The sequence below is a fragment of the Oryctolagus cuniculus genome, chromosome 14, assembly GCF_964237555.1.
Source record: "Oryctolagus cuniculus chromosome 14, mOryCun1.1, whole genome shotgun sequence".
Taxonomy (NCBI): Eukaryota; Metazoa; Chordata; class Mammalia; order Lagomorpha; family Leporidae; genus Oryctolagus; species Oryctolagus cuniculus.
This window is the reverse complement of record NC_091445.1, coordinates 60,677,969-60,705,467: the sequence shown is the minus strand read 5'-3', so window position 1 is coordinate 60,705,467 and position 27,499 is coordinate 60,677,969. Positions and strand designations below refer to the sequence as shown.

The 27,499-nt window shown below is 43.6% G+C and overlaps 1 protein-coding gene across 2 annotated transcripts in view; it reads left to right on the top strand.

The window, feature by feature from the left end:
* AGXT2 (alanine--glyoxylate aminotransferase 2) overlaps positions 1 to 27,499 on the top strand; it is a 51,220-nt gene that overhangs the window by 9,971 nt on the left and 13,750 nt on the right. For both annotated transcript variants that reach the window (XM_008262107.4, XM_002714105.5), the window contains exons 4-12: positions 2,201 to 2,324; positions 3,959 to 4,053; positions 7,183 to 7,276; positions 7,925 to 8,018; positions 13,055 to 13,155; positions 13,958 to 14,050; positions 19,695 to 19,827; positions 21,175 to 21,266; positions 23,499 to 23,648. In XM_008262107.4, coding sequence (XP_008260329.2) covers positions 2,201 to 2,324; positions 3,959 to 4,053; positions 7,183 to 7,276; positions 7,925 to 8,018; positions 13,055 to 13,155; positions 13,958 to 14,050; positions 19,695 to 19,827; positions 21,175 to 21,266; positions 23,499 to 23,648 — 976 coding nt within the window. The remainder of the gene's footprint in view (positions 1 to 2,200; positions 2,325 to 3,958; positions 4,054 to 7,182; positions 7,277 to 7,924; positions 8,019 to 13,054; positions 13,156 to 13,957; positions 14,051 to 19,694; positions 19,828 to 21,174; positions 21,267 to 23,498; positions 23,649 to 27,499) is intronic.

Here is a 27,499-nt window from a genome sequence, read left to right as displayed (position 1 = left end):
ATAAATTTTAGATGCAATTTTTAAATATTTATTTATTTATTTGAAAGGCAGAGTTACAGAGAGGCAGAGGCAAAGAGAGAGAGAGGTCTTCCATGCGCTGGTTCACTCCCCAGATAGCCACAACGGCCAGAGCTGGGCTGATCCAAAGCCAGGAGCCAGGAGCTTCTTCCAGGTCTCCCATGCGGGTGCAGGGGCCCAAAGATTTGGGCCATCTTCTACTGCTTTCCCAGGCCATAGCAGAGAGCTGAATCGAAGTGCAGCACCCAAGACTCAAACCAGCACCCATATGGAATTCCAGCACTGCAAGCAGTGGCTTTACTTGCTACGCCACAGCGCCGGCCCTATAGATGCTATTTAAAACATGCAGCAAGCATATGTGAAATAAGTGGAGAATCATGAAGGAGAGAACCAATGGAAAGATTCTTGTTGCTTCCTCCTAGTGACATTTGACACTTCCCCTTATAATCCACTGCTCTCATTGGCTTTAACCACCTTTGTGTTTTTTCTGGTCTCTGTCTGACCCATAACCTTAGGTGTCTCCAACTCTTTCTTTAGCTCCTCTGTTCTCTCTCTACTCCTTTTCTTGCTTATTAATTCCCATCCTAGGGTTAGTCCCACCCTATCTTCCCACCACTGCTCATTGAGTTACTACATTTCCAACAAGCTTACCCAACTCTTGGCCCCTTGCTAAGCTATGCAATAACAACTTTAACAGGCCCAGAGTGTCCAACCAGATGCCCCATATTTTCCGCTGCCAATAGGACAGCTCCTATCCCATGATATTCCAGCCTCAGCTCAAACTCAACATTTCCAGGACTGAATCCATCATCTCCACAAAACTGTCTCTACTAACTTACTCACTGATTCATGAAGCAAATGGAAGCTACCTACTCTGGAAGAGTCCTCTGTGAAGGGCAGGGGAGCTACACAGCTAGCTGTATCTCTCAAGTAATCCTGGCCTTTCCCCAGCATTCCAGGCAAGGATGTTGGAACCATCTCTGACTCTTTGCCTTTCATTACCACAGCCAACCTGATAACAAGGTCTAGTTTCCCCTGCACTGAAATGCCTGTTCTACTGGCCCTTCTCTCACTAATTCCAACCAAAACTAGTGTTCCATGAGCTCCTCTCCCACACCTGGATGTCCACCTTGCCCACATACCTGATGACAATACCAGTCGTGTCCTTCCATCCTATCCTTTACTGGCTCTCAGCTTTATTTTGCTAAAACAATGCTTTGCCAAAGGGTCTCTTCTATTCAAGAGTTCACTGATTCTCCACAGTTTCCTAAAGTGAAATTCATGGAACACTGGTCACAGGAGAGGTTCCACAGAAAGGGGTCCCAGAGAAAAATAAGTTTGGGAAATACTTTAAACATTATCTCCTTCCTACAGAGAACTAGTTTACTGGCCTATTAAAAGTACTAATAGTCTTTCAGTCAAAAAGTCTGTTTGATGTATTATTTCTTGAAACTATTCAACCTCTGAACTAATGTGTATGTGTGTGAGACAGATATTAATTATAAACAAAATGCTAGTGAAACAAACTTTCACAATATCTGTCCTTTAGTTCAAGTTCAAACACATTAGCCTGTCTTTTCAAGGCCTCCCTAGTCAGGTCCCACATGTCTACCCACCCTTGGTTCCTACTATCCTGCAGTGCGAACATTCTGATCCTAAGGTTGAGTTGGTCTTTCAAAGAATGTGGTTTCACAGTTTACAAGACGTTCTGCTCAGAAAAGAGCTCACACCCAGATACTTGCATCTTCTTTGATGGAAAAACTGTTAGTCTTGTACACATGTGCTTCATGAATTCACAATTCTTCAGAAAAATAAAATGGGAAGATACTCAGGCTCACATAAATCATCTCTATTTTCCAAATTGCTCAAAGGATGGTCAATAAGAAACATAGATAGAAATTCTAGGCTGGAATTCCTCCTACACTGGAATTTCTTCTCTAAAATTATTAACTCTCATTGAGTCTCCCTTTGAACCTGCTCTACTAAGGAATTCACTGCCTTTTGAAGCAACAAACCCCATTGCCAGACGGTTCTAGTGTAAGAGTTCTGTCTCATGTTTGGATGAAATCTGCTTCTTGAAACTCTTAAGAAAAAGCTGTATGTCTGAGTTCAGTGGCTGGTGTGTGTGTTGAGGGGTATGTCTATCGGCAAGTTGGGTAACTCTGTTCTCTTGTTTACCCAGGAAGGTAAATGCAGTTGCACAAACGCAGCTAAGCCGCCTGTGGCACACAAGTAGTGTCTTCTTCCACCCTCCAATGCATGAATATGCAGAGAAGCTCTCAGCTCTTCTGCCTGAGCCTCTTAAGGTAAAATGCTCCCAGCTCCCAGAAACAGGAGTCTCCTGATCCCAAGGAAGCTACCACAGGAAGCAGGAATATGAACAGGGAATTGCATCCATGCAGCAAACACCTGTTACAGTGAATTGATAACCTTGTCTGGAAGCAATTCAGCAGCAGGAAGGAGTTTGTGAATTGCTGATGATACAAACCAATGTCTGAGCCTCATCTCTTCTTGATTGCTCTTCTGAGTCCTTGCAGAAATTACTTCCAGGAGCCCCAGTCCTCCTGACACTCTCAAGAGATTTTCATTTCTTTGCTCCACATCCGTTCTTCAAAGTCATTTGCGTTTCTTCTTTGTAAAAGAATGGAGCCATTTTTTTTTTTTTTTTGACAGGCAGAATGGACAGTGAGAGAGAGAGAGACAGAGAGAAAGGTCTTCCCTTGCTGTTGGTTCACCCTCCAATGGCTGCCGCGGCCGGCGCACCGTGCTGATCCAATGGCAGGAGCCAAGTACTTCTCCTGGTCTCCCATGGGGTGCAGGGCCCAAGCACTTGGGCCATCCTCCACTGCACTCTCTGGCCACAGCAGAGAGCTGGCCTGGAAGAGGGGCAACCGGGACAGAATCCGGCACCCCAACCGGGACTAGAACCCGGTGTGCTGGCGCCGCAAGGCGGAGGATTAGCCTAGTGAGCCATGGCGCCGGCTGAATGGAGCCAATTTTTATAAATGCCATTCAGGTTACTTGATCAAAAATGCACTTAGATATTTTTGCTAAGTGAGATATTTTTCTACATCTAAAAGACAACTTCTAGGCTGAACCGAGATGTTAAAATGTTTGCCAAGATTTGCACATTGGCATTAAATGAGTTCATATTCATGAATCACTTAGAATAGTGCTCAATGTTTGGTGTTAGCTGTTATTGTTTTAGTATATAAATAAATTTATCTTTTAATTCCATTTCCCCACAAACTTTTTAAGTACCTTCGTATTATCTGTATCATCTAGATGCTCTACTTACCATATTATCTAGAATAGATGAAGAGAATTGGAAGAGCTGCAACTTAAGCTCAGCCCCAGATGTTCATGGAAGACCTGAAGCAGGGAAGTTCACAGGGGCACCAACACGTTCCTCCCAGTCACAAGTCCAGAGGACCCAGTTCCCTTCAGTTTTCTCCATTCTTCTGTACAAGCTGATCTTCATATTTTGCTTGCTTGTTTGATTGTTCAACATAGCACTGTTGGGCTGGGCCAACCACAGGGGTTGCAGGGTTGGGGTACCTGCCTTGTTCAAAGCCTTCAGAATTAGGTAGGGTAACTTGGGTTCAGAAGAGACTTGATCCTCAGATTCACCTGACCACTAATCTACTTTATGACCCTTGGAAAGTCTCCCCATCTTAGCATTTTACAAATCACCAAACAGAGTCAATGTTTCACAGCTAAGAAAATCTCTTAGCCTTTTTTTATGTCTAGCATTTTACAGCAACTCAATGAAAGGCTGCAGAATTAACACAGTTAAATGATGAGACTGCTAAGTACCCAAGCTGGTCTGAAAAACACTCTTCTTAATCTTCAGAGGGTAGGGAATATGGTCATTAGCTATGTTGAGTGAATTGGATAATAAGGAACTCAAAGTACAGGGCAATGTGTCTTTTCCCTCCAGGTCATCTTCATAGTGAATAGCGGCTCCGAAGCCAATGACCTGGCCATGCTGATGGCCAGAGCACATACGAAAAACACAGACCTCATATCTTTCAGGTAATAACACCTTGGAATATTCACCTTCAGTTACATGGATGAACCCTGTACCAAATCTATGTTTTTCAATTGTAGCATGAAAGGAATGATTGCCCCAGTGGTATTTTTCTGATGTAACTTTTATAGTAAGATCAGTTAAGTAAATTTGGTGACTGGATAACCCCATCCAAAATGGCCTGAGTCAAAAGCATGGAGCCCTCATTAGGCCATAGATTCATCCAAGGAATTAAAGATAAAGTCATGTGACAGCAACATACACCAAATGGCAAATGAATGTTTTATACCCACAGAAGTTCAAGGATCTACACCGAGCCCATTTTAATTTCTGAATGTGATAAAGAGTCATGCATTCATCTCATAGTGCCAGCTACTTGTCATTTTCAGCTTTCATTCTAGGTTCATAAGATAAAAATATAATTCTATATATTTCTGCTTTGAGTGACTTTTGAAAATCAATTGATTTCATACCTTGGAGCTGACCCTCCTTATCCATGGGTTCTTCATTCATAGGTTTCTGCTCAACCAACAAAGTGTAGATCAAAAATATTCAGGAGCCGGCGCCGCGGCTCAATAGGCTAATCCTCCGCCTTGCGGCACCGGCACACCAGGTTCTAGTCCCGGTTGGGGCACCGGATTCTGTCCCGGTTGCCCCTCTTCCAGGCCAGCCCTCTGCTATGGCCCAGGAGTACAGTGGAGGATGGCCCAAGTGTTTGGGCCCTGCACCCGCATGGGAGACCAGAAGAAGCACCTGGCTCCTGGCTTCGGATCAGTGCGATGTGCCGGCCACAGCACACCAGCAGCGGTGGCCATTGGAGGGTGAACCAACGGCAAAGGAAGACCTTTCTCTCTGTCTCTCTGTCTCTCTCTCTCTCACTGTCCACTCTGCCTGTCAAAAAAAAAAATTTCAGAAAAAAGTGCATATGTACTAAATACGCATAATTTTTTCTTGTCATTATGCTCTAAACAATACAGTTTATCAACTATTCACATAGGATTTACATTGTTTTAGGTATTATAAGTAATAAAGATATTATTTAAACCGCACAGGAGCTTATGCATTGGATATATACCAATGCTGCCATCTTATATAAGGGATTTGTGCATCTGCGGATTTTGGTATCTGCAGGGGGTCCTGGAATGAATCCCCTGGATACAGAGAAACAACTGTAATTTTAAACCCTTGAGGACAATTTTAGCATTGAAAATAACACAGAAAGGAATTGTAGATAATTGAATGTTATTGAAAATAATACAAAATCAAGAATTTTGTTCAGTTTACTCCCTTATAAAATTTTGTACAGCACATTTAAACAGATTTTTTTTCTTTTCAACTTTCATTTAATAAATATAAATTTCCAAAGTACAACTTTTGAGTTATAGCAGCTTTTCCCCCCATAACCTCCCTCCCACCTGCAACCATCCCATCTCCCACTCCCTCTCCCATCCCATTCTTCATCATAATTCATTTTCAATTATATTTATATACAGAAGATCAACTTAGTATATACTAAGTAAAGATTTCAACAGACTGAACCCATAAAGACACACAAAGTATAGAGTACTGTTTGAGTAATAGTTTTACCATTAATTCTCATAGTACAACACATTAAGGGCAGAGCTCCTACATGGGGAGCAGGTGCACAGTGACTCCCGTTGTTGAACAATTGACACTCTTATTTATGACGTAAGTCATCACCCGAGGCTCTTGTCATGAGCTGCCAAGGCTATGGAAGCCTCCTGAGTTCATCCACTCCGATGTTATTTAGACAAGGCCATATATTCAAAGTGGAAGTTCTCTCCTCCCTTCAGAGAAAGGTACTGCCTTCTTTGACAGCCTTAAACAGATTCTTTCAAGGTTTATATAAAAGGAATAATGGATAGTGAAAGTCAGTGGAATGAAGAAATGTCCTATTTTATACTCATTTATGTAAATATGAGCATGCAATTATCACAGACATAAAGAACTATGTGCCATAAAAGAAATAAAGAAATAACTAATTGATATATGTTTTACCTAGATAACTTTCCACAATATGTATGCCAGGATAAGTACCGTTCTATTAAACAGTAATGCTACTTGCTGTGGTTTGAACATGATTTGGCTCCTCAACTCATGCAGAACTTTAGACCTCAGAGTCATTAGTTAATGATACTAAGAGAAGGAAACTTAACCCAATCTTTTGACGTTAAGGAAATGAGTCTAGTAGAAAGTCCTTAGGTCACTGGGTGCATGCCCTCAGCAGGTGATTCTCACGAAGCCTAGTTTTAAAGCCACATTGGGTCCAGTCACTCTCTCTGCTTCTTGCCTCTCCATAGGATAGTTCCTCTGCCCTTCTCATTTGCTGCCTTCACCAAAGGACAAACCAATGAGATCACCAAACTGGGACTTGAACCTCCAGAACTATGAATCAAAATAATAAGAAATAAAAATAAATTTTTGTCATTATAATGACAAAAAAACATACAGTACTACCAGGATTCAACACATGTGGATTTCCTTCTTTTATGATCATTCTTTTTTACAGTCTATATAATCCTAAACCCTTACTTCAGGGTGATTTTGATCTGAGAAATTGCCAAAACTCATTTGACCATTGATAAGGATAATCTATATTAAATATGACTGCTTTAGGTTCTAAAGAAATAAAACCTGTGTGTCTTAAATGCCAAATAACGTGACTAATAGGTACATAAGAGGAATTCCCGCAGACGTTGGGCAATGGCTTCATCACAGGAGCAGATGTTTGGTTCCCAAGGTAACTACTGTCACCTTTGAAGACTAGCTCTCCTCGTCAAGCATATAACTTCTACCAGGTTGCCAAAAAAACATTTCTCATTATTTTAGAGTAATGGGATAGAAGAATGCTCCTAAAGTCAGAGTTCTTGGTTAGATGGCCTCTAAAACTCCTTTCACAATTTGAAAACTATGACTTGAAAAAATAAAGGAGTACATTCACCTGACATAGACTTAGAACAGTTCTTAGAAGTCATCAGAGTTGAAGTTTAGTGACATTGTGTTTCTTCTCCTTAGCCTTCATAGGTTTTTTCCTTCCGTCCTACTCAGTGTTCTACAGGCCAGTGACCAAAGGAAATGAACTTCACCTCATCCTGCTGTTGTTTTCTCTGCAGAGGAGCCTACCATGGATGCAGCCCTTATACATTGGGCTTGACCAATGTAGGGAACTACAAGACTAAACTGCCCATTGCAATGGGTTGCCAACCAGTGAGTTTTGAGATTTTGTGTTATTTCTATGAAGACTGGTGAGTATGTGAAATAGTTGATAAAATTTTCCTGATGTTATGAGTATGACCTATTACAAAGCCTGTAATTAATCAGGGGCTTCATTTGACTTCATGGACTTGAAGGTCATTTGGGGGAAAGCTTTTTGGGAAAGACTTTCAAAATCTGAATAATAATTAATGATAGATTTTTAAGTCAATTTTGCTCTTAAATAAAAATCAAGGAAACCATGAGGCTCTGAGACCCCTGAATGTACAAAATTTCCCTGCCAGTCATAGCTACCCACCTGTTTCACCTGCTGTACCCACATGTTCAGCATCAGAATCAGATACCTAATTATTCTGATTCTTTCAGATGTCCTTCTGACCCAAGCCTTTGAGCAAATTGTTTTCAGGCTAACATTGAAATCAGTTTCCTTTGTAAACTGCCCACATAACTTATTAGAAAAAAAAGTATCTCTTCAAAGCAGAAGAGTAGATAAGAAGCAGTGTGGGAGTAGGGGGAGTAGTAGGGAAAGAATCTCAATATCAAATTAAGAAACATTCTTGCCCTGATTGCTACAATATGCTTCACCCAATTGGCTGTCTTCTTGTTCATGTTGTGGCAAACTCCCTCTCTTGTCATTTGCAGACAATGTGCCCAGATATTTTCCGTGGTCCTTGGGGAGGAAGCCACTGCCGAGACTCGCCAGTGCAGTCGATTAGGAAATGCAGCTGTGCACCAGGTCCAACTGGGCGTGGGGGGAGGGGCAGAATGGAAGGTTAAGGAGGGTAAGGAATTGGAGCAAGGGAGGACCTGAGTGAACAGATGGAAGAGGGAAAACCCAAAGGAAGCAAAACTAGAAAGTAACAAATAAGGCCTCACTGAATCAGCACTTCCAATGCCTACCATCACTTTACCACCAAAGCATCAATATGGCCATGCAGGAAACGTATCTCATGCTATCAGAGCTAAGTAAAAGACAGTCACCTTGTATTTAATCAAAAGTGCTCAGCTGACTCTATTAGCAACATCCCTGGTATCAATTTTAAAGTAAACCAATGCAGATGGCATTATTTACCAATTCCCAATGGGAGACGAGAGGAAGGGGAAAGAGTTCTTTGAAGAATCTCAAAACTCCAATCAAGAAACTCTCCAGGGACTCGGAATGCCAGCCAAAATGACAGCATCTGTCAAAACACTTGGCTATTCTTGAAAGCAGCTGACATCTCTTGCAAAATTTTTAGAGGCAATCCCACAGGGAAAATTCCTCTTCATCAAGTGCATATTCATTTGCATTCTTTACCTATTCCTAACAAAAGGGAGAGGGTGCGTGGAGACATCCTCTGGTCTTTGTTAGTCTGGAAATCCTGCTTCCGATTTGTCATCACAGTCCAGGACCTTTTGAATAGCTGCTCCTAACTAGTTCTGGAGAAAAGAACTAAATGCTCCGGCTGAAAGATCTCTAATGGACTAATATGAGTCACTGGGTCGAGAGGAAGAATGCAAAATGGAAGTCTTTAAAGATCAGCCTTGAAAGGAAGAAAATTCACCATCACCTTAACATTCCAATGGCACAATGGAGGTAGGAGGTTGAAGGGATGAGTGTTCACGTAGGACAAGATGTCTAAGTCACAGAATTAACACCAGAAGGAAGCAAAAGCATCATTCAAAACTCTCTACTCTGGGGAAGAGGAAACCCAGGCCCATACAGAGGAGGTAGCAAAGCTGGGATTTGAGCACAGATGTTCTGAACTAAAAGCCTGAACTACCAATACCTCATCCATACTGGGGTACCATCCGATGCCCCCAAGCTGAAAGGTGTTTCCTGTTCTGCTCAGGATGGACAGACACATGAAGTCAAGAGATCACTTTGCTGTGGCTCCGCTTTTGTTTCTCAGTTTTGAAGTGGAGACAACAATACCCTTCCCCACCCCATCACAGCATTTCGTGAAATCAGGGCATAGAGAGTTTTGCAAGGAGGGAAGCAGAATCAAGTAAAGCTGTATACATACGTATAATACATCTGGGTGACATCAAGAACTAAACTCAGTTTGATGCACCTCACAGACCTCAGTCTGCAAAATCATCAACCCAGAAAAAAAGCTGTTCATTGTCTTCCCTCTCTACTGCTGCTTGCTCTCTGCCACTTATATTTGCTGCTGCCTTTGTCTTTGAGATTTCCTCCTCTTCCTTTGGCCAAATTGGAAACACCAGAATCCCATGGTCCTCTCTGTAGTGGCATCTGTAAGCCAAATGATAGTGAGAGACATTTCTGCTTCTCTGAACTGTTATTGTAGGCGTATCCAAAGGCAATTGTTTCTTAATTGAGATCTTTAAGAGCCAAGAGTAGATTGGATTACAAAAGGGAACCCCAGCCTCCTCCAGGATTTTAGGACTGGAGAAGTGCTTGATCTTTGTTGTAAAACTGGTGAATTCATTTGTGTTCAGACAAGCCCTGAAATGTGTCCAATACTTTGATTGCAGCTGGTTCCAGTTCTTGACTCCTCTTAGGGGTCCTGAACTGGGTGCACACACTTGCCCATCACAGAAGGGATTTTTGTCATCTCAGAATTATGTCATCATGCCCAGCATAGACAGGGGACTATTTGTTTTTATGGAAATGTTTTTATGGAGTAGATTTCATTATCTACTCCTCAGGATTCATTCCAGTGGCTCATTCCAGGCTCTCTGACTTTCAGATGTAAACTGTGATGAAATCCACCTCCCACCACTCATTGCTCCTACAATGTCTCAAACCTGGTACTGATGTGACTGTTCTCTTTTTGGGAGACAGACTTTATTTTCCATAAAAATTGTTTTCTTTCTTGACTCTTTGCTCTGCTCAACTCTTTCTGTGTCAGAACAAACATAAACTCTTCCCCAGCCACTTTACCCCCCAGCAGAGCATCACCTCACCCCCTTGATGTTGCCATGGAGACATCAGTGCACCAAGTCTCTCTCTGACCTGCAGTGACAGCCATGAGCAAATGAAGCCAGTGCAAACCTAAGTGGAAAGAGGAACATAGTGGATGAGCTCCCTCCTCCCTGAATGTGTGGGCAGAGGGGGACAATATTATGAAATGTCTAGAATAGCTCAGAGCAAAACCTCCTCTTAGTTTGATTTTGTCCAAATGTAAGCCATTAGGGCTGACTTTGCTCCACTCTTTGATTCCTCCAATTGCAAATGGGCTTGCTGAATTTCAAAATTGTGTCTTTTACATATATGTCTGGTCCATCATTTGGGGTTTCCTGAGGTTGTTTTCTGTGAAGCCAGCTCTTCCCCTGGGGGCATTTATCAAAACTGATCTCCTTGAACTTCAGTTTGTGTGGTCCTGTGGAGTGCAAGGAGGAGATGACAAAATCCAGGAGTTGACCAAAGTAAGGGACCTGGTGGGAAAGCCTCTCTCCACAAAGCTGGAACCTCCAGGAGGACACACCCTCCTCCATGGGTCAAAGAGGAAGAATTACAAACACTAGTGGGGCTGCAAGGATTCTGGTGCTGAATGGAAGAGGAGCAGAGCTAAATATGCAACTTCTGAAAATCTGAAATTCGGGCTGGCTGCCATGAGGCTTTGCAATCTGAATCTTCACTGTCTCCAGCTATAACTTAGAGGAATCTGACTACAAATGCCCTGTGCAGCCGGATGTTGCAAATGCAAACATCCTGCAATGGAACTGCCACATTCTTATCATCAAAAAAAATCCTCATACAGGTAAATCCAAGAAAAAGAAACAGCCTGTGCTCAAAGTCTCTAATATTCAAGGAAAAGAAACTCTATAACCAAGAAAGCATCCATAAGGATTTCACATGCCAGGTTATAAAATGAACACATTTAACACATTCAGATTTACAAGATTATAAAATAAACATTCTGAATTCTCAGACTATAAAATAAACATATTTAACATGTTTACAGATAATGAAATATAATATTGAAAGCATTTACGGGGATAAAGAATGACACAACACATTTTGAAAATGAATATATCTTCAAGTAGTAAAAAATTCATCATTGGAATTTAAAGCTCAGAAGAGGGGCTCATCAACAGTTAGTCTAATCAGGAAGATAATTCTCCAGATAAGAGATTATCAAGTGGAATTGCTCAGCGTCTCATACCTGCCACAATTTTCTACCATTTATTTCCCTCTTGATTCATCAGATGTCTAAAGTGTACCAATCAAAGTGCTTGGCAAGGCGAGATTCCAAAAATAGAGTACAGTCCCACCCACAAAAGTCTCTCCATTAAAAGGAAAAATGCCTGAAAACCAGAAGCAGTAGACCAAGTGCCAAGGGCTGCACAAGGAACAGCACCACCTCAAGCATGTCCCCTTTAGGCTGAATCCTCATTGCTCTCAGAGATACAAGTAGTCTACAGAAAGATAAGGTTATTGTGGAAATGAAAAACTGGAAAATAGGGATAATTTCCATTGCATGAATAATGCATATTATGAAAAAACTATGCATGGATTTCAAAGATTTTTGCACCACAACAAACTTACCTTTTAGTTTCAGCTTCCATGAACTTTTTGAAGTACCCTCATATTTATTGACTGTTAAGACAGAGACACTTTGTCTGTGAAAGTGTACATCAGTGGGGCCAGCACTGTGGCATAATGGGTAAAGCCACCACCTCGGACACCAACATCCCATATGGGCGCCGGTTCACATCCTGGCTGCTCTGCTTCCAATCCAGCTCCCTGCTAACTCAGGGAAAGCAGCAGAAGGTGCTTGGGCCCCTGCACCCACATGGGAGACCCAGAGGAAGATTCTGACTCCTGGCTTCAGACCTGCCCAGTTCCAGCTGTTGCAGACATTTGGGAAATGAACCAGCAGATGGAAAGTCTCTCTCTCTCTGTCTCTCTGTGATTCTGCCTTTCAAGCATATAAACGAATCTTTAACAATAAGAGAGAGAGAGAGAGAGAGAGAGAGAGAGAGAGAGAGAGAGAAGAAAGAAAGAAAGAAAGAAAGAAAGAAAGAAAGAAAGAAAGAAAGAAAGAAAGAAAGAAAGAAAGAGGGAGGGTGAAGGAGGGAGGGAGGGAGGGAGGAAGGAAGGAAGAGTACATGAGACTAAGTGGCAATAAAAGGTAAGTAGAGTTATTTTCAAATATATTAGACCACCGCCATTACACTAGAATTAGATCCACCTGTTTGAGAGGATGGGCCTCATTAGGCTATGTCTACCAGGCTCAACAATGATTGGGGGCATTCCTTCCCATGATGGAAATGATTGAAGTGGCTTGTTTATACCTTGTTGGCTATCCTTATCTTCCTCCTTGAACCAAGTGCATCATTCCAACAGAACGTTTCCCCTTCATAACCACCTCCTACTTTATCATTTTTTTTCTATTTATTTATTTGAAAAGCAGAGTTACAGAGAAGTAGAGGCAGAGAGAGAGAGAAAAGTCTTCCATGCACTGGTTCACTCCCCAAATGACCACAATGGCCAGAGCTTAGCTAATCCGAAGCCAGGATCTGGGTCTCCCACACGAGTGCAGGGGCCCAAGGACTTGGCCCATCTTCTACTGCTTTCCCAGGCCATAGCAGAGAGCTAGATTGGAAGTGGAGCAGCCAGGACTAGAACCAGCGCCCATATGGGATGCTGGCACTGCAGGCAGCAGCTTTACCTGCTACACCACAGGGCTGGGCCCCTACTTTATCATATTCTAACGAATTGACTGTCCTTGTTTTTTTTCCTGTGTTTTTTCCCTTCTTCTAGACGCTATTCTCATATCTTCAAATGCTGTGATTTTTGTGTGTGTGTGTTTGTTTCTGCAGACAGCTGCCATGCTAAAGACCAGTATATTGAACAGTTCAAAGACACTCTGAACACTTCTGTAGCCAAGTCCATTGCTGGCTTTTTTGCTGAACCAATTCAAGTGAGTATATGAACTTTGGACTTTTCATTGAGATGAGTTTCCATTTCACAGAGTTTTAACGCATGCATTCTAAAGAATCCCCTACTAATTAAGTGTCCAATGCTGTGTCCCTCTCCAAATTCAAGTCCTCTGTCAGCACCCTTGAAAATAGAAGGCCCTGCTTTTCATTTGACCTTAAGATCCATCTTCTCCACTTCCACACAGACTAGACAGATAGATGAAACTAATTAATTACTAAAATTCCCAGGAAAAGGAAACCCCAGCAGTTGTGTTGCTTAACAGCCACACCGCGGGAAGGGCCTGTCTTTAATATCACCAAGTGCCCTTGTTGTACTTTTTCCTTATCTCAAGAAGAGTGAATATTTGCATCCTTTTTGCAGAAGGGTAGCATGAGAGTGGCTCCTGTTTTCACTGGCGGTTGAAATAGTTCTGCAATTTTTTTAAAAAAATTGTTGGTTTCTTGTCTTGACTATTGAGGAAGAATTTTTTTGTCATACTATTTGTTGAACTCTTAGAGTTAATCTTATGAATATATTAATTGAAGAGAGATCTTTGTAAAAAAGTAAATAAGAATGAGAATAGGAAAGGGAGGAGGAAGAAAGGTGGGAGTGTGGGTGGGAGGCAGTGTAGATCACTATGTTCCTATATTTGTATATATGAAAGTTTGTATACCTTAAATAAAAGTTTCTAGGTTAAATAAAATTGCTGGCTTATCATAATGATATGATAATGATCTTTTTAAAATATTTTGAAAGGGCTTCAGCTGTTGTTCCAGGTCTTTTTGTGATGTGGTCTTTTGCAGGGTGTGAATGGAGTTGTCCAGTACCCAAAGGGGTTTCTAAAGGAAGCCTTCCAGCTGGTCCGAAAGCAAGGAGGCGTGTGCATTGCTGATGAAGTGAGTGGCCATGAAATGGTGCAAGTTAGTGCAGTGGAACTGGAAAAGACAGAGAGAGAAACCTCTTCCAGGCAAAGCATTCTTGTGTGGATTACCAAGGATAGTTATATAATAATGAGCTTTCATTTGTTGGCTGCTTGGTTGGTTAGCAGATTAGTTGTTGAGTTTAACTACAGCAAACCTTAAACATTCAAACTGGTGTCTATCATATTTTTATTTTTATTAGTTTGAAAGGGAGAGAGAGATCTCACATCCTCTGGTTCACTCACCAAATGCCCACCACAGTTGGAACTGGGCCAGGCCAAAGTCAGGAGCCAGTAATTCAGTCTGGATCTCTCACATGGGTGGCAGGGACCCGCATACTTGATCCATCACTTGCTGTCTCCCAAGGTGCACATTAGCAGAAGGTTGGATGGGAATCAGAGCCCCAGTTCAAACCCAGGTGCTGTGGTATGCGATGCAGGCATCCCAAGCAGTAGCTTAACTAACTTGCTAACAGATATAAGTGATACTGTCATTACTCAGTGAATTTATAAGCATTCCCTATGGGGGATTTCTTCAGGAACAGCTAACAAATCACTTAGGAAGTTTAATTGCTTACCTAAGTTTTCATCTTAATTCATGCAGAAATAATATTAACCAACTTTGCAACATACATATTTCTGTTATGAAAAAATTTTCTTCGAAATGATATTTTTCAAAATAAATAAACAGTGGCCGGCGCCATGGCTCAATAGGCTAATCCTCCGCCTTGCAGCGCCAGCACACCGGGTTCTAGTCCCTGTCGGGGCGCCGGACTCTGTCCCGGTTGCCCCTCTTCCAGGCCAGCTCTCTGCTATGGCCCGGGAGTGCAGTGGAGGACGGCCCAAGTGCTTGGGCCCTGCACCCCATGGGAGACCAGGAGAAGCACCTGGCTCCTGCCTTAGGATCAGCGTGATGCGCCGGCCGTGGCAGCCATTGGAGGGTGAACCAACGGCAAATAGGAAGACCTTTCTCTCTGTCTCTCTCTCTCACTGTCCACTCTGCCTGTCAAAATAAAATAAAATAAAATAAATAAATAAATAAACAGCAACCTACCCTATAAATTAGAAAAATGTGACTATTGTAGACATTTGGAAAATAGTTCCCCCAAAATTGTAAAATAGCTTGAGTTAAAGTAGCATGGTTGGGATAAGCACACAATACCTCCAATATGATTCACGTGAAGGGAATAAAATTCACTGTGCGAGCTCTAGCCTACATTTGTTTAAAAGGGATAAGTTTACTTATAATTACAACTCATATTAGAGTATATCAAAAAAAAAAAAAAAAGCAGCCCTTCATCTATTAAGATCAGCCATGGAGATCAAAAGGCTAGAAGCTGGTTGCGGGACCACAGAGTTCCAAGCTCAATGCTGGGTGACCCAATATGATTGCACAAACAGGTGGTTAGACCCACCAAGGACAGGTGAAGGACTTGTAAGTATGTTTCATACCTATTTCAGCCCTACCATCTTTGCTTGAACAGTTTTATCCAACTAAAAATTCAGGACAGATGTTGTTGATGAAGCAAACCAAAATATTTCTCTTTAAAATACTGAGGATTCTTGAGCTGAAAGGTTAGAAGGTAGGGAACTTTCTGTTTAATTTCTGTCTGCCTACAGTGCTTTCCTGGCAACAACACTTTTTAGCTCACTTGTTTTTGCGTTCCAATTTGCTGCCTCTAGTCACCCTCCTTCATCTTGTTACTGCTCTATGACTGGCCATACTCTGGAGAGAAGGACCAAAGAATTTCGCTCTGGATATTTATTGGATTTCACTCCCATGTGGCGATCCCCAAGTACAAAGGACTTGAATAGAATCTGAGTGCTTTTCTCTTCTTAATCAGCTTTGTATTAATTTGGCCCATAGATCCAGCCCAAGTACCCATCTAAGAATGAAGGGACGGTGGAGGGAACTGCTCCCTCCTCCACCTTCAGTTGCTCCTTTGACAGAAACTTTACAAGTTTATTTCTTAGACAGAAATTTTTGCAGTTTTTGGTGGGCAGCCCTGGTACACAGTATGCCACCAGTGTACTGGGCATTGCTTACACCTGCCATGCTCACCCACCCACTGCCCCAACCTGCCAATAAACTAAGCAAGATTCTAGCTGAAGAAAGTTAATGTGCTATTTAAAAAAAGAAAAGTATACTCAATCAGTTTAAAATTAGCTACTTTAGGGAAGAGGATGAACTTTGGCTTCAGAATCAGCACATAATGAAGCTTCCACAGTTGGGCTAATTAGAGGAAGGGGGGCTGGACTCAAAGAAAACATGAATTTCAGAATTTTCTTAGGTATAGTGTTCTATGAATTTCACGAATATAATTGGAAACTGTCTAGCACAAGGTAACCTTGAGAAAGACTGTCTTAATGACAAAGAGTAGCTAGAATTTTCTGAGTACTTCCTGCATGTCAGGCACTGTTCGTAATGCTTTGCAAGTGTTAGCTTGTTTAATGCATAGAATCTATAAAGTGCACCCCATTATTCCTACTCCCACTTTACAAATAAGTGCACCTATTAAAGTCATGCAAGTTAGTAGTGACAGATCCAGACTCAAATTCAGCTTTCCCTAGACCATAGCACTAGTAACCCTCAGAAGTGAAGGGTGGTGTGGAACAGCAAATGGTGGCAGAAATGGAGCGAACAGCAGAGGATGGAAAACCTGAGCTCGGGGGACCAATTCTGCCACCCAGTGACCCCGCAGAAGTCATTTTTTTTTTTTTGACAGGCAGAGTTAGACAGTGAGAAAGAGAGACAGAGAGAAAGGTCTTCCTTCCATTGGTTCACCCCCCAAATGGCCACTACGGCCGGTGCGCTGCACCGATCGAAGCTGGGAGCCAGGTACCTCTTCCTGGTCTCCCATGAGGGTGCAGGGCCCAAGCACCTGGGCCATCCTCCATTGCCTTCCTGGGGCACAGCAGAGAGCTGGACTGGAAGAGGAGCAACCGGGACAGAACCAGCGCCCCGACCAGGACTAGAACCTGGAGTACCAGCACCACAGGCAGAGGATTAGCCTAGTGAGCCGCAGCGCCAGCCAGAAGTCATCTTAATTCAGGACCATAAGCATTCATTTATTTAAAATGAAGAATTTGGAGGGCAGTCATTTGGTGCAGTTGTTAAGATACTATTTAGGATGCCCTTGGGATGTCTGGGTTAAAGTCCTATCTCTGCTTCTGATCCAGCTTCCTGCTAATGTGCACCCTGGGAGCAGCAGGTGATGGTTCAAGTATTTGGTCCTTGTCACTGACATGAAAGACCCAAATTGAGTTCTGGGTTCCTGGCTTTGGTCTGGTGCAGCTCCAGCAGTTCTGGACATTTGGACAGTCAACCAATGGCTAGAAGGTCTCTGTTTCTGTCACCATCCCTGTGTCTCTCTGTCTTTCAGATAAAACAGAATCTTCAAAAACTTTTTAAAAATAAAATAAAAGGAAGAATTTGGAATCAAAGATAAAAAATGGGCAGTCTCTGGGGTCAAATTGGTCAGGCAGTCTTTGCTGGTCTGGCATAGGCTGATTTTCAATTTGAAATTGACTTCTTTGGGCCAAAGTGTGCACACCTATGGTCCCCACCCAAGCCTGTCCAAGATCCAGCCTGCTTCTGTCTGTAATGCATGCCCCTCATCCCCAAAGACACATTGTAGTGATCTACATCTGTCCTCTGGAATGATCCTATGTAACTGGCACTTCCTGGGTGACTAAACGTAGCTTAGTGTCCTACATAACTTCACGTGTTGTCCAAGCAAACTGATTTTTCACCATTTGTGCCATTTACTTATGGAGTTAGCTGGAGTAACAAAAGAAGACGGGGTGGACATTTGGCCCAGTGGGTCAGACCTGTTAGAACACTCACATCCCATATTGGATCATCTGGGTTCGGTGCTGGCTCTGGCTCCTGATTCCAGCTTCCTCCTAGTGCAGAGTTGGCTTAAGTAACTGAGTCCCTGCCATCATGTGGAAGACCTAGATTTCAAATTCTCAGCTAGTGGCTTCACCCAAGCCAGGGGTACTTGCGGGCATTTGGAGCTTGAATCAATGGATGGGAGTGTTTCTCTTTCTCTCTCTTCCTCTCGCTCTCTTATAAACAAATTAAAAAAAGTCAAAGAAAGACAAAATAGATGCATTTTCCATAAGCTCATCCTTAGCTATTTTGGGCAATCAATAAGTTTTCTTGGAGGCCCATACTTAGGAAGTAGGAAGCCCAGGACTCCAGCCAAATCTGTCCAACACCCTGTTCACACCCCTCTGCTACATCGGTCACTAATCACCCAGTTCTAAGCCTGGAATTTGCCTCTTCTGTGGCAGCCTCGAGAGAGAAGAAGAAATGAGAAGTGAGCCTGAGGGGTAACTTGCCCTTCCAGGTGCATTTTAGAATCAGCTTCATGTGCCCACACCCCTACCTCTGCCCAGCATTGTGTCCATGTGCAGAGAGAAACGGTCAGTCCAACAGAGAAACTGAGGAGCAGAAAGAGATCAAGGAGTATTCCCTGGGAAGGCTCCGGCAGAAATTTACATGGGGCTGTTCATGGGATTGATAAATTGGGAATTTCTCCTTCATTCATTCTGCAAATACCAAGCCTCCCTTTTGTGTCAGGTACTCTGCTAGGAGGACAGGGCAGAGAGAGAAAGGAGACATGGTCCTTGCCATCAAATACATACGAGGGCACTTTTAAAAGCTTGCAGAAAATGAAATTGAAAGATACATTGGTTTGGGTGCTAAGACTTTGGATCTATAAATCCATTTTTTCATAATCCATAAATCCATTTTTCCATAAATGCATTTTCCATGAGGTTTTTTTAAGACCCCCTCATACCCTGCCCCTAAGGGTCCACATGAAAGGTTCAGAAAACCACAAGTCCCAACTGCCTTCAGTGGGAGCCGGCTGGTATTCAGGAAAAGCTTCCTAGAATGAGTGATGAGGAAGGCATGTTTGGAAGGACAGAAGTGAGTTAGGAGGAAGCAGAAAGAAGGGCTTCTAGAGACAGGCAACAGCGTGCACAAAAGACTAAGGTCAACTTCCGGCCCAATCACAGTGATTTCTGGGGTGGCTGTAAACTCATTCCTAAGCTAACTGGCTCCGAGGGTCCTCCTCATGATAGGATCCTCAGGAAGGGGTGGGATCTCTGGTGAGGGAATGGCCAGCCCACAAGGGTGGCAGGTGCCGCAGCTCCACTAAACTGATGGAAGCTCCTGCATCCCAGCCAGGGCCAAGCCCAGCTTCTCACTTTTCTCCCCCACTGCCTCACACACAGGAGATGCTTAAGAAGATTGCTAATCATAGCAATTGCCTTCAAGGCACCCTTGAGAGGACCCTCATGGCAGCCAGGTGTGTACTGTAACCAGTGTTTGTACCTGACAGGAGCATTAACAGAGGATCAGCAGAGGTAGGAAACATTCAGGATGACAGAAGACTAGAAAATTACTTTTGGTGCCTAAAAGTTCAGACACAGATTAAGTGCCTTGTGTAGGATACTACAAGGATGGTGATGATGATGGTTGTGGTGGTGGTGGTGAAGAGAAAGAAGAGAAGGAGGAAGAAAAATAAAGGGGAAAGAACAAAGAATCAGGATGAGGGGAATCTCATTTCTTGAAGGGGTCTCATTGGTATTGAATGTGTTTCCCTTAGGTGCAGACAGGATTTGGAAGATTGGGCTCTCACTTCTGGGGCTTCCAAACCCATGACGTGCTGCCTGACATTGTCACCATGGCTAAAGGGATTGGGAATGGCTTTCCCATGGCAGCGGTTGTGACCACTCCAGGTAGGATCTCCGGGCAGTCTGTGCTTGCCTCTGGGCCTCCTGCTTTGGCATTTGTACAAAGGATGTGGGTTGGAACGCATATGGGTTGCAGGCAGTGACAAGAACTAGACCATGCATTTCCCAAGTGAGTGAAAGAAATGATCTTCCTGCCAGGTTATCAAACCTATGAAAGGAAGCCGGCCCTTTCTGCTCTTGCTGTAGGGAAGACTAACCCAGCAATGAATCACAGGCTCCCACCAACTGCCTAAGTATAGGAAAATGAGTTATGAAACCAACCTGAACCCCCCAGAGGAGTCGTATTCTTGAAGGAGACTCACCTGGCCTTGCCACACCAATGAGCTGTGAACTCAAGGCCCAGAGTGATAGATTTCTCTGCTGATATCTCATCAACAAAACATTCAAGTACAGTAAAGCCTCACTTACCCTGAACATGAACATTGGAATTAAAGGCATTTTCCATCTTACTTCACAGAAAGCAGTTTCTTTATGAACCATTGGCCACTGAAAATCTTAAAATGATTTCATTTGTTTTTCTCATCAACCGTAAGCACACTTCTGAGGTTTCTATACTGACTCTGAAACAATCTGTAGTTTGTTCTAAATCCTTAATGTGAGTTTTTTCTTGACATTTCCACGTGAGTTTCAAGAATAGAATTCAGGAAAGAAGTTTTAGCTAATTGAAGGTTCTATGTACACTCCCATAGATGTAGTTTTCAAGAACTGTCCAAGTCATACCTTAAACATTCTGCTGTCAAACTTCTCGTCGAGTACGTGAACCATTTTTCCTTATCCATAATATTAGCCCAGTCAGGTTGGCAAGACAAGATACCACAGACTGGGTGGCTTAAACAGCAGACATTTATTTTCACATAGATCTGCAGGCTAAGAGTCCAAGATCAAGTTGCCAACAGAGTTGGTTTCTAGTGAGATCTCTCTTCCTGGCTTGCACACGGCCACTTTCTCACTGTGCAATCCTCTCTGCGCACAAGGAAAGAGGGAGCAAAGGACGAGGGGTGGGAGGGAAGGATTAGGTTCTGGTGTCTTCCTCTTCTTGTAAGGATACTAGCCCTATTGGACTAGGGCCCCATCTTGATGACCTCATGTATCCTTAATTACCTTCTTAAAAGCCCTGTATCAAGATACAGTCACTTTCAGGGTTAGGGCTTCCACACATCAATTTGGGGTGGATATAGTTCAGCCCACAACATCCTGTATCAGGTGGCTGAGGAATGAACTGCATAGGATGTCGTTTACAATGCAAAAGGAAATGCAGTCCCAGTGGTGTGGGAGAGAGGATGGAGGCGGAATATGTCATCCTCAACCCCTCCTTTCCTTTTGTTTCTCTAGAGATTGCCAAGTCTTTGGCTCAAAGCCTGCTTCACTTCAACACCTTTGGAGGGGGGCCCCTGGCCTGCGCCATTGGATCTGCCGTGCTTGAGGTTTGTGCCAGCAGCCACATGAACTTCACTCATTTCACAAAACAACTATTTCAAAACCACACACCCATTACAGAACTCTACACATTGCATTATTGATGAATTAGTTACTAATTCATTATATTTAAGTTAGATTTCCAGTTATTATTCTGTCTTTCCCCTTTTTTAAAGATCTACTTTAGGTGATTGAAATATTGTGTAAGACAATATTGGGGTTGGCATTTTGCTTAATGGTTAAGATGCCGGTTGGAGCAGCCACATCCTATATAGGAGTACCTGGATTTGAGTTCCAACTCCACTCCTGATTCCAGCTTCTTGGTAATGCTCTCCCCTCCCTGGGGGACAAAGGTTCAAGTACTTGGATCTCTGCCATCCATGTGGGAGACTTGGATTGACTTCCTGGCTCCCAGCTTTGGCACAGCCCAGCCTACCTGGGCCACTGCAGGCATTTGGGAAATAAACCACTGGGTGGGAGCATTCTTTTTTACACTCTTTCTCTCTGTGTGTCTGTCTACATGCCTCTCAAATAAATAAGCTTAAAATTGTTTAAATAACTAGGAAATAATATATAATAAACCACTACATGGAAAATACAAAAATTCTCCTAGCCAACTGGTAGCACTAAAATTTGTTATCTGGGTAACATTTTATGCATAGTTGCTAACTGCTATCCTTTTTTTTATTAATTTTGGTCCTATCTTGTGTGTTGTTCTTTATTCCTTTTGTTGTACTCTCATAAAGCAAAAACTAAAGAGAAACTTAGTTCTATATGATGACCAGTAGGTAGTTCTGCTATTTTAAGGTATTGTTCAGCCCTAATCCACACGAGCCTACAATCTCACCTGTTGAAAGAGGTTTTTTAAAATGTCCTTGCTAATATGTACAATATCATTTGCTTTAAAAAGTATAAATGTTTCAGGAAGAATGTCCAAGAAATAAATAGCAACAGTTAATTGCAGGGAGGTAAGCCTGGTGGCTAAGGATCAAAAGTTAACAAGAGCCATTCTACCATCCACACTCATACTTTCTGATTTTTTAATCAAAAACGTGACTTTCTTGTTCAACAAACAAGTTTAGAAGTGTTTTGAAATAGAAGTAAACAAGTAAAATCTGCCCTCACTCATTAGCTACCTTCAAAGATGATTAGAATCGCAGAAAAGAAAGTGTTGGTAGAAATGTGTCATTTCATCTTTCAGACCTTGACAAAAAATTTTTAGGTGCTGTGGCACCTCAACAATTTAGAAGATAGAAAGGATTTGGTGAACAAATATATCTCTTTTTTTTTGACAGGCAGAGTGGACAGTGAGAGAGAGACAGAGAGAAAGGTCTTCCTTTGCTGTTGGTTCACCCTCCAATGGCCACCGCGGCCAGCACGGTGTGGCCGGCACACTGTGCTGATCCGAAGGCAGGACCAGGTATTTCTCCTGGTCTCCTGTGGGGTTCAGGGCCCAAGCACTTGGGCCATCCTCCACTGCACTCCCAGACCACAGCAGAGAGCTGGCCTGGAAGAGGGGCAACCAGGACAGAATCCGGTGCCCCGACCGGGACTAGAACCCAGTGTGCCGGCACCACAGGTCGAGGATTATCCTATTGAGCCGCGGCGCCAGCCACAAATATCTCTTAACACATAAAAATTCACCTGGAGCCATGCAATTGTTATCAACTAAATACGCATGGGCTTGTCAAGAATCCCAGGTTTCTGCTGTTAATGGAGCTTAGGTGAAAATCCTATATCTGTCCATGTCCCAGCTCTGGGCTCAGCTAAAGAAACCAGGATCCCCTCAGGCCTTGCAGGCTCTGACAGTGAGGGACACTGTCTGACTGAGGGTCTCTGTGTGACTGGACAGAGGACAGGTGCGTCTGATCCCCCATTTCTTAGAACAACTGTCGTATTTATCACAGCATTCCAGTTCTCAGCGAAGCCTGGCAATAATGATCCTCAGTATTATGGGATTGATGGTTCTGACTGCTTTGAGACACAGCTTTTATTCTTTCCTAAATTCTTGTCCACCATGAGGGTGAAGGGATTAGGGACAAGAGCATCCCTCCTGCCAAGAGTTTTCTTCTTACGAGAAGTAGTTTTGCAGTCTGTGACATGACCACCCTGGACTTTGTTCAGGGTTCTGTTCGGTTGAATTCCTGTAAAAACAAGTCATATACATTTTCCTCTGTGTGCTACTCAATCAATCCTAGGATATTTGCCATGAAGGTCATTTTGGGGCTTTCTCTCAACAGGTGATTAAAGAAGAAAAGCTACAGGAAAACAGTCAAGAAGTTGGCACCTACATGTTACTGAAGTTTGCTCAGTTGCGGGATGAGTTTGACATTGTTGGTGACGTCCGAGGCAAAGGCCTCATGATAGGGATAGAAATGGTTCAGGACAAGGTAGGTGCTGCTGGGCTGCTTTCTCTGTGGTCCCTGGGGCGGGCAGGAGTTAAAGTCAGACGCATCAGCTGAAAGCTCACTTCCTTCATTCTCAGAGAGAGAGCCCACACAGACACCAAGACTCAGCAAAGTCCTTGAGCGATGAGCAGGGAGTGTTGAGCATGAACGAAAGGCTAGCAGATCTTTGAGAACTCTAGCAGGGTGAGGGAGAGCATCTGGAAAAAGGACCTGATAGGACTCTTGCCAGACGAGGCCAAGAACACAGGCAATAACTGGACACAGATGATCCTCACCTGCTAAAGTTTGTCTTGGGATTTTTTGACTTTATAATGATATGAAAGCCACAGGCATTCAGAAGAAAACATAATTTTGAGTTTGGATCCTTTCCCAACTAGTCATATGCAGTACAGTTCCCTTTCATGAAATAGGGCAGCCACTGCTGGAAATCCCAGTCAGCCCTACCATCACAAGGGGAAACAACTGTGACCCTATGGTGGGCTGTGTTGCCAAGCTGTGATGTTCAACAGATGGAATGTTTTCAATGCATTTTGACTTACACTGTTTCCAATTTGCAATGGGCTTATTGGACCATAACTGTATCCTAAGTCAAGGAATCTCTATGCTTACAAATTGTTTTGGGAGGGGCAGGTTGTTCAGAGAGTTAGTGGAAGTGAGGAAGGAGGGCCAGGAGAAGCTGTGGTGAAGGTGTGGGATATGGCTGTTAAAGAGACATTGGACTCGTGTACTTCTTTGTGTGTTTGCTTGTTTGTGAATTAATTTCAATCTCCTAAGTAACCAGGGAGGAATGTTCCCCACTGAGACCCCAAACTCAACAGGATAACAGCTGAACTTAGCATTTTCCCCAATATTCTCTCCAAATATCACTGTTTCTCACTCCACCATTCTTCCAGTGACCCAGCCTCAACACCACAAAATAATCTGCAACTCCTGTTGATTCTTTCTTTGCTGTCACTCAGCCCCATCCCTTGGTTTCCATTGCTGCCCCACAGTCCATGCCAGCAGAAATGTGTGGCTTTCCTCCACAGCACAAAGCCTAGGTCTTCAAAGGAGAATAGTAGCCTGGGGAGGAGGAGCCAAACCAACCTCATCTCCCTCACTCCTGTCCACAGATTCAGCTTTTCCCGAGTGAGTTCTTGCTGTTGATCTCACCATACTTCCTCCTTTAGGAGGATTGATGCTCAGTTCTTTTTTTATTTTTATTTTTTTGGTTTTTTTTGACAGGCAGAGTTAGACAGTGAGAGAGAGAGAGAGACAGAGGAAGGTCTTCCTTTTTCCATTGGTTCACTACCCAAGTGGCCGCTACAGCTGGTGCATTGCAGCTGGCACGCTGCGCCGATCCGAAGCCAGGAGCCAGGTGCTTCCTCCTGGTCTCCCATGCAGGTGCAGGGCCCAAGCACTTGGGCCATCCTCCACTGCACTCCCGGGCCACAGAAGAGAACTGGACTGGAAGAGGAATAACCAGGACAGAATCCGGCACCCCGAGCAGGACTAGAACCCAGGGTGCCGGCGCCGCAGGTGGAGGATTAGCCTAGTGAGCCATGGCGCCGGCCAATGCTCAGTTCTTTTAACAACAGATCAGACTGTGGATATAGCACTCTACTATTAATACCACATGGCGGAGCCACTAGGAGTTGGAACGTTTATGTAAGATTTGAAAGCTAAGAAAAGACAACGGAAAATAGACAAGGAACAGGAGGGCACCAGGCTCATGAGGCATCACCCACTCACGTCAGCTTGCAGCCCACTTTAAGCCTCAGAAGAGTCCATCCAATTTCCTGCCCAGGACCTCCCTCAAAGTCTAGGCTCTGCAGAGAGAAGTCCAAAGAGAGAGGAGTTGTTCCTCCCTTTCCTCCTACTCTGAACCCAGCCTCTGCAGGCTTAAGATCATAAGAACAAAGAATTTCACTGGTACTTGGCAAAACATCAGAATCTGCCAAAGGGCCGTTGCTATGGAATAAGCTAAATTCTACAATGGCAGAGACATGAAGTTACTCCAGAAAGTTAAAATTGAAAGATCATTGACATTGGTGCACAAAAATGGAAATCGAGTCGTAGTTTTTTCATATTATGCATTTTCCATGAACTTTTTGAAGACCCCTCAAATACATTTGACATGGAAAGATGTACAAACTCTATTGGGGAGAAAATAGAATGGGCCATACAAGAGGAACTCTCGAATGAGCTCTTCTTCCTTTGACTCTGCCTTTTGCTGGTTATAAGCATGGGCTCTGAGGCAGATCCCCCAGGCTTGAATCCCAGCGCTTCCAGTGCCCCATTCTGCTCATTCTCCCTTCAACACTTTTCACTCTCCTGAATCCAAATGCTGCTCCAGGTTCTCCCCAAACGTAGAGCCCAGCCCCATCCTCTCTGGAGGACTAGCCTTGTCTTGACTAGCCTCTCCCTCTCCCTCTCCCCTCTCCCTCTCCCTTTCCCTCTCCCTCTCCCTCTCCCTCTCCCTCTCCCTCTCCCTCTCCCTCTCTGGAGAACTAGCCTTGTCTTGACTAGCCTCTCCCCTCTCCCCTCTCCCCTCTCCCCTCTCCCTCTCTCTCTCTCTCTCTCTCTCTCTCTCTGGAGGACTAGCCTTGTCTTTTTTAGATCTTGCTTTTCATCACACGCCCCCCCCCCTTAAAGTTTGCTCTTGCTTCTCCCCAACACAGAAGCTCCACCCTTCAGAGACTACCTATAGCACTCATTGTCTGAGGAGCTCTTTTAAGATTTCTTCCACTAGCTTAGTCACTCCAGGCTTCTATAACAAACGTCTATAAACTGAGAGTCTTATAAAGAACAGAACTTTTAAGGTTTATTTATTTGAAAGGTAGAGTGACACAGGGGTGGGGGAGGAGAGGGAGAGAGAGAGATCTTCCATTTGCTAGTTCAGTTCCCAACTCGCTGCAACAGTTGATTCTGAGCCAGGATGAAGCCAGGAGCCAGGAACTCCATCCTGGTCTCTCACATGGGTGCAGGGACCAAAGTACTTGGTCCATCTTCCAGGCATCTTCCACTGCCTTCCCAGAGGCATTAGCAAGAGGCTAGATTGGAAGCAAAGCAGAACACAGACCTGCACTCCTATATTGGTGCTGGCCTCACAGTGACAGCTTAACCTGCTGTGCCACAGTGACAACCCCAGACAGCAGAACTTTACTTCTCACAGTTCTGGAGGTCAGAAAGGCCAAGCTCAAGGTGCTATCAGATCAGTACCTGGTGAGGTACTGATTCTCTCTCTCTCTCTCTCTCTCACCTTCCCACTGTAACCTCACATGGAGAGAAGATGAAGACGCTCTCAGGGACCTCTTTTAGTAGACAGTAATCACATTCATGTGGGCTCCACTCTAATGACCTAATCACCTCCCAACACCAGCACAGCGGGAACGAGGCTTCAACAGATGAGTTGTGGAGAGTACATAAGCCTTCAGTTTATGACATCCACTGTGTTTGTTGCCTCAAAATACCTTATTTTCCTTAACAAGTTGCACACTTCTGTGGCCAGGAAGCATGCAGATAGGAAGTGCTTCGTCTGCGGGGGCTGATTTCAGGCTCGTGCCACTCCTGATGAGGATGTCACCTGGTCCACACCAGGTTATATCAATTTGTCTGTGTCTACCAAAATTCTAATGTGTCTGCACATTTTGGCCTGGCAGCTCCACTTCTAGAAGTGTGTCCTAAAGAGAAACAAGAGGATGTGAAGTTGAATGTGAACAGGGATGTGTATAGCACTGTTCATGACCATGAAAAACTGGAAGCAACCTAAAAAGCCAAGCGATCGAAGCAAGAGATTGAACAAATTACAGGCAAGCAATGAAATACTAGTAACCTTTAAGAAGACTAGGTCT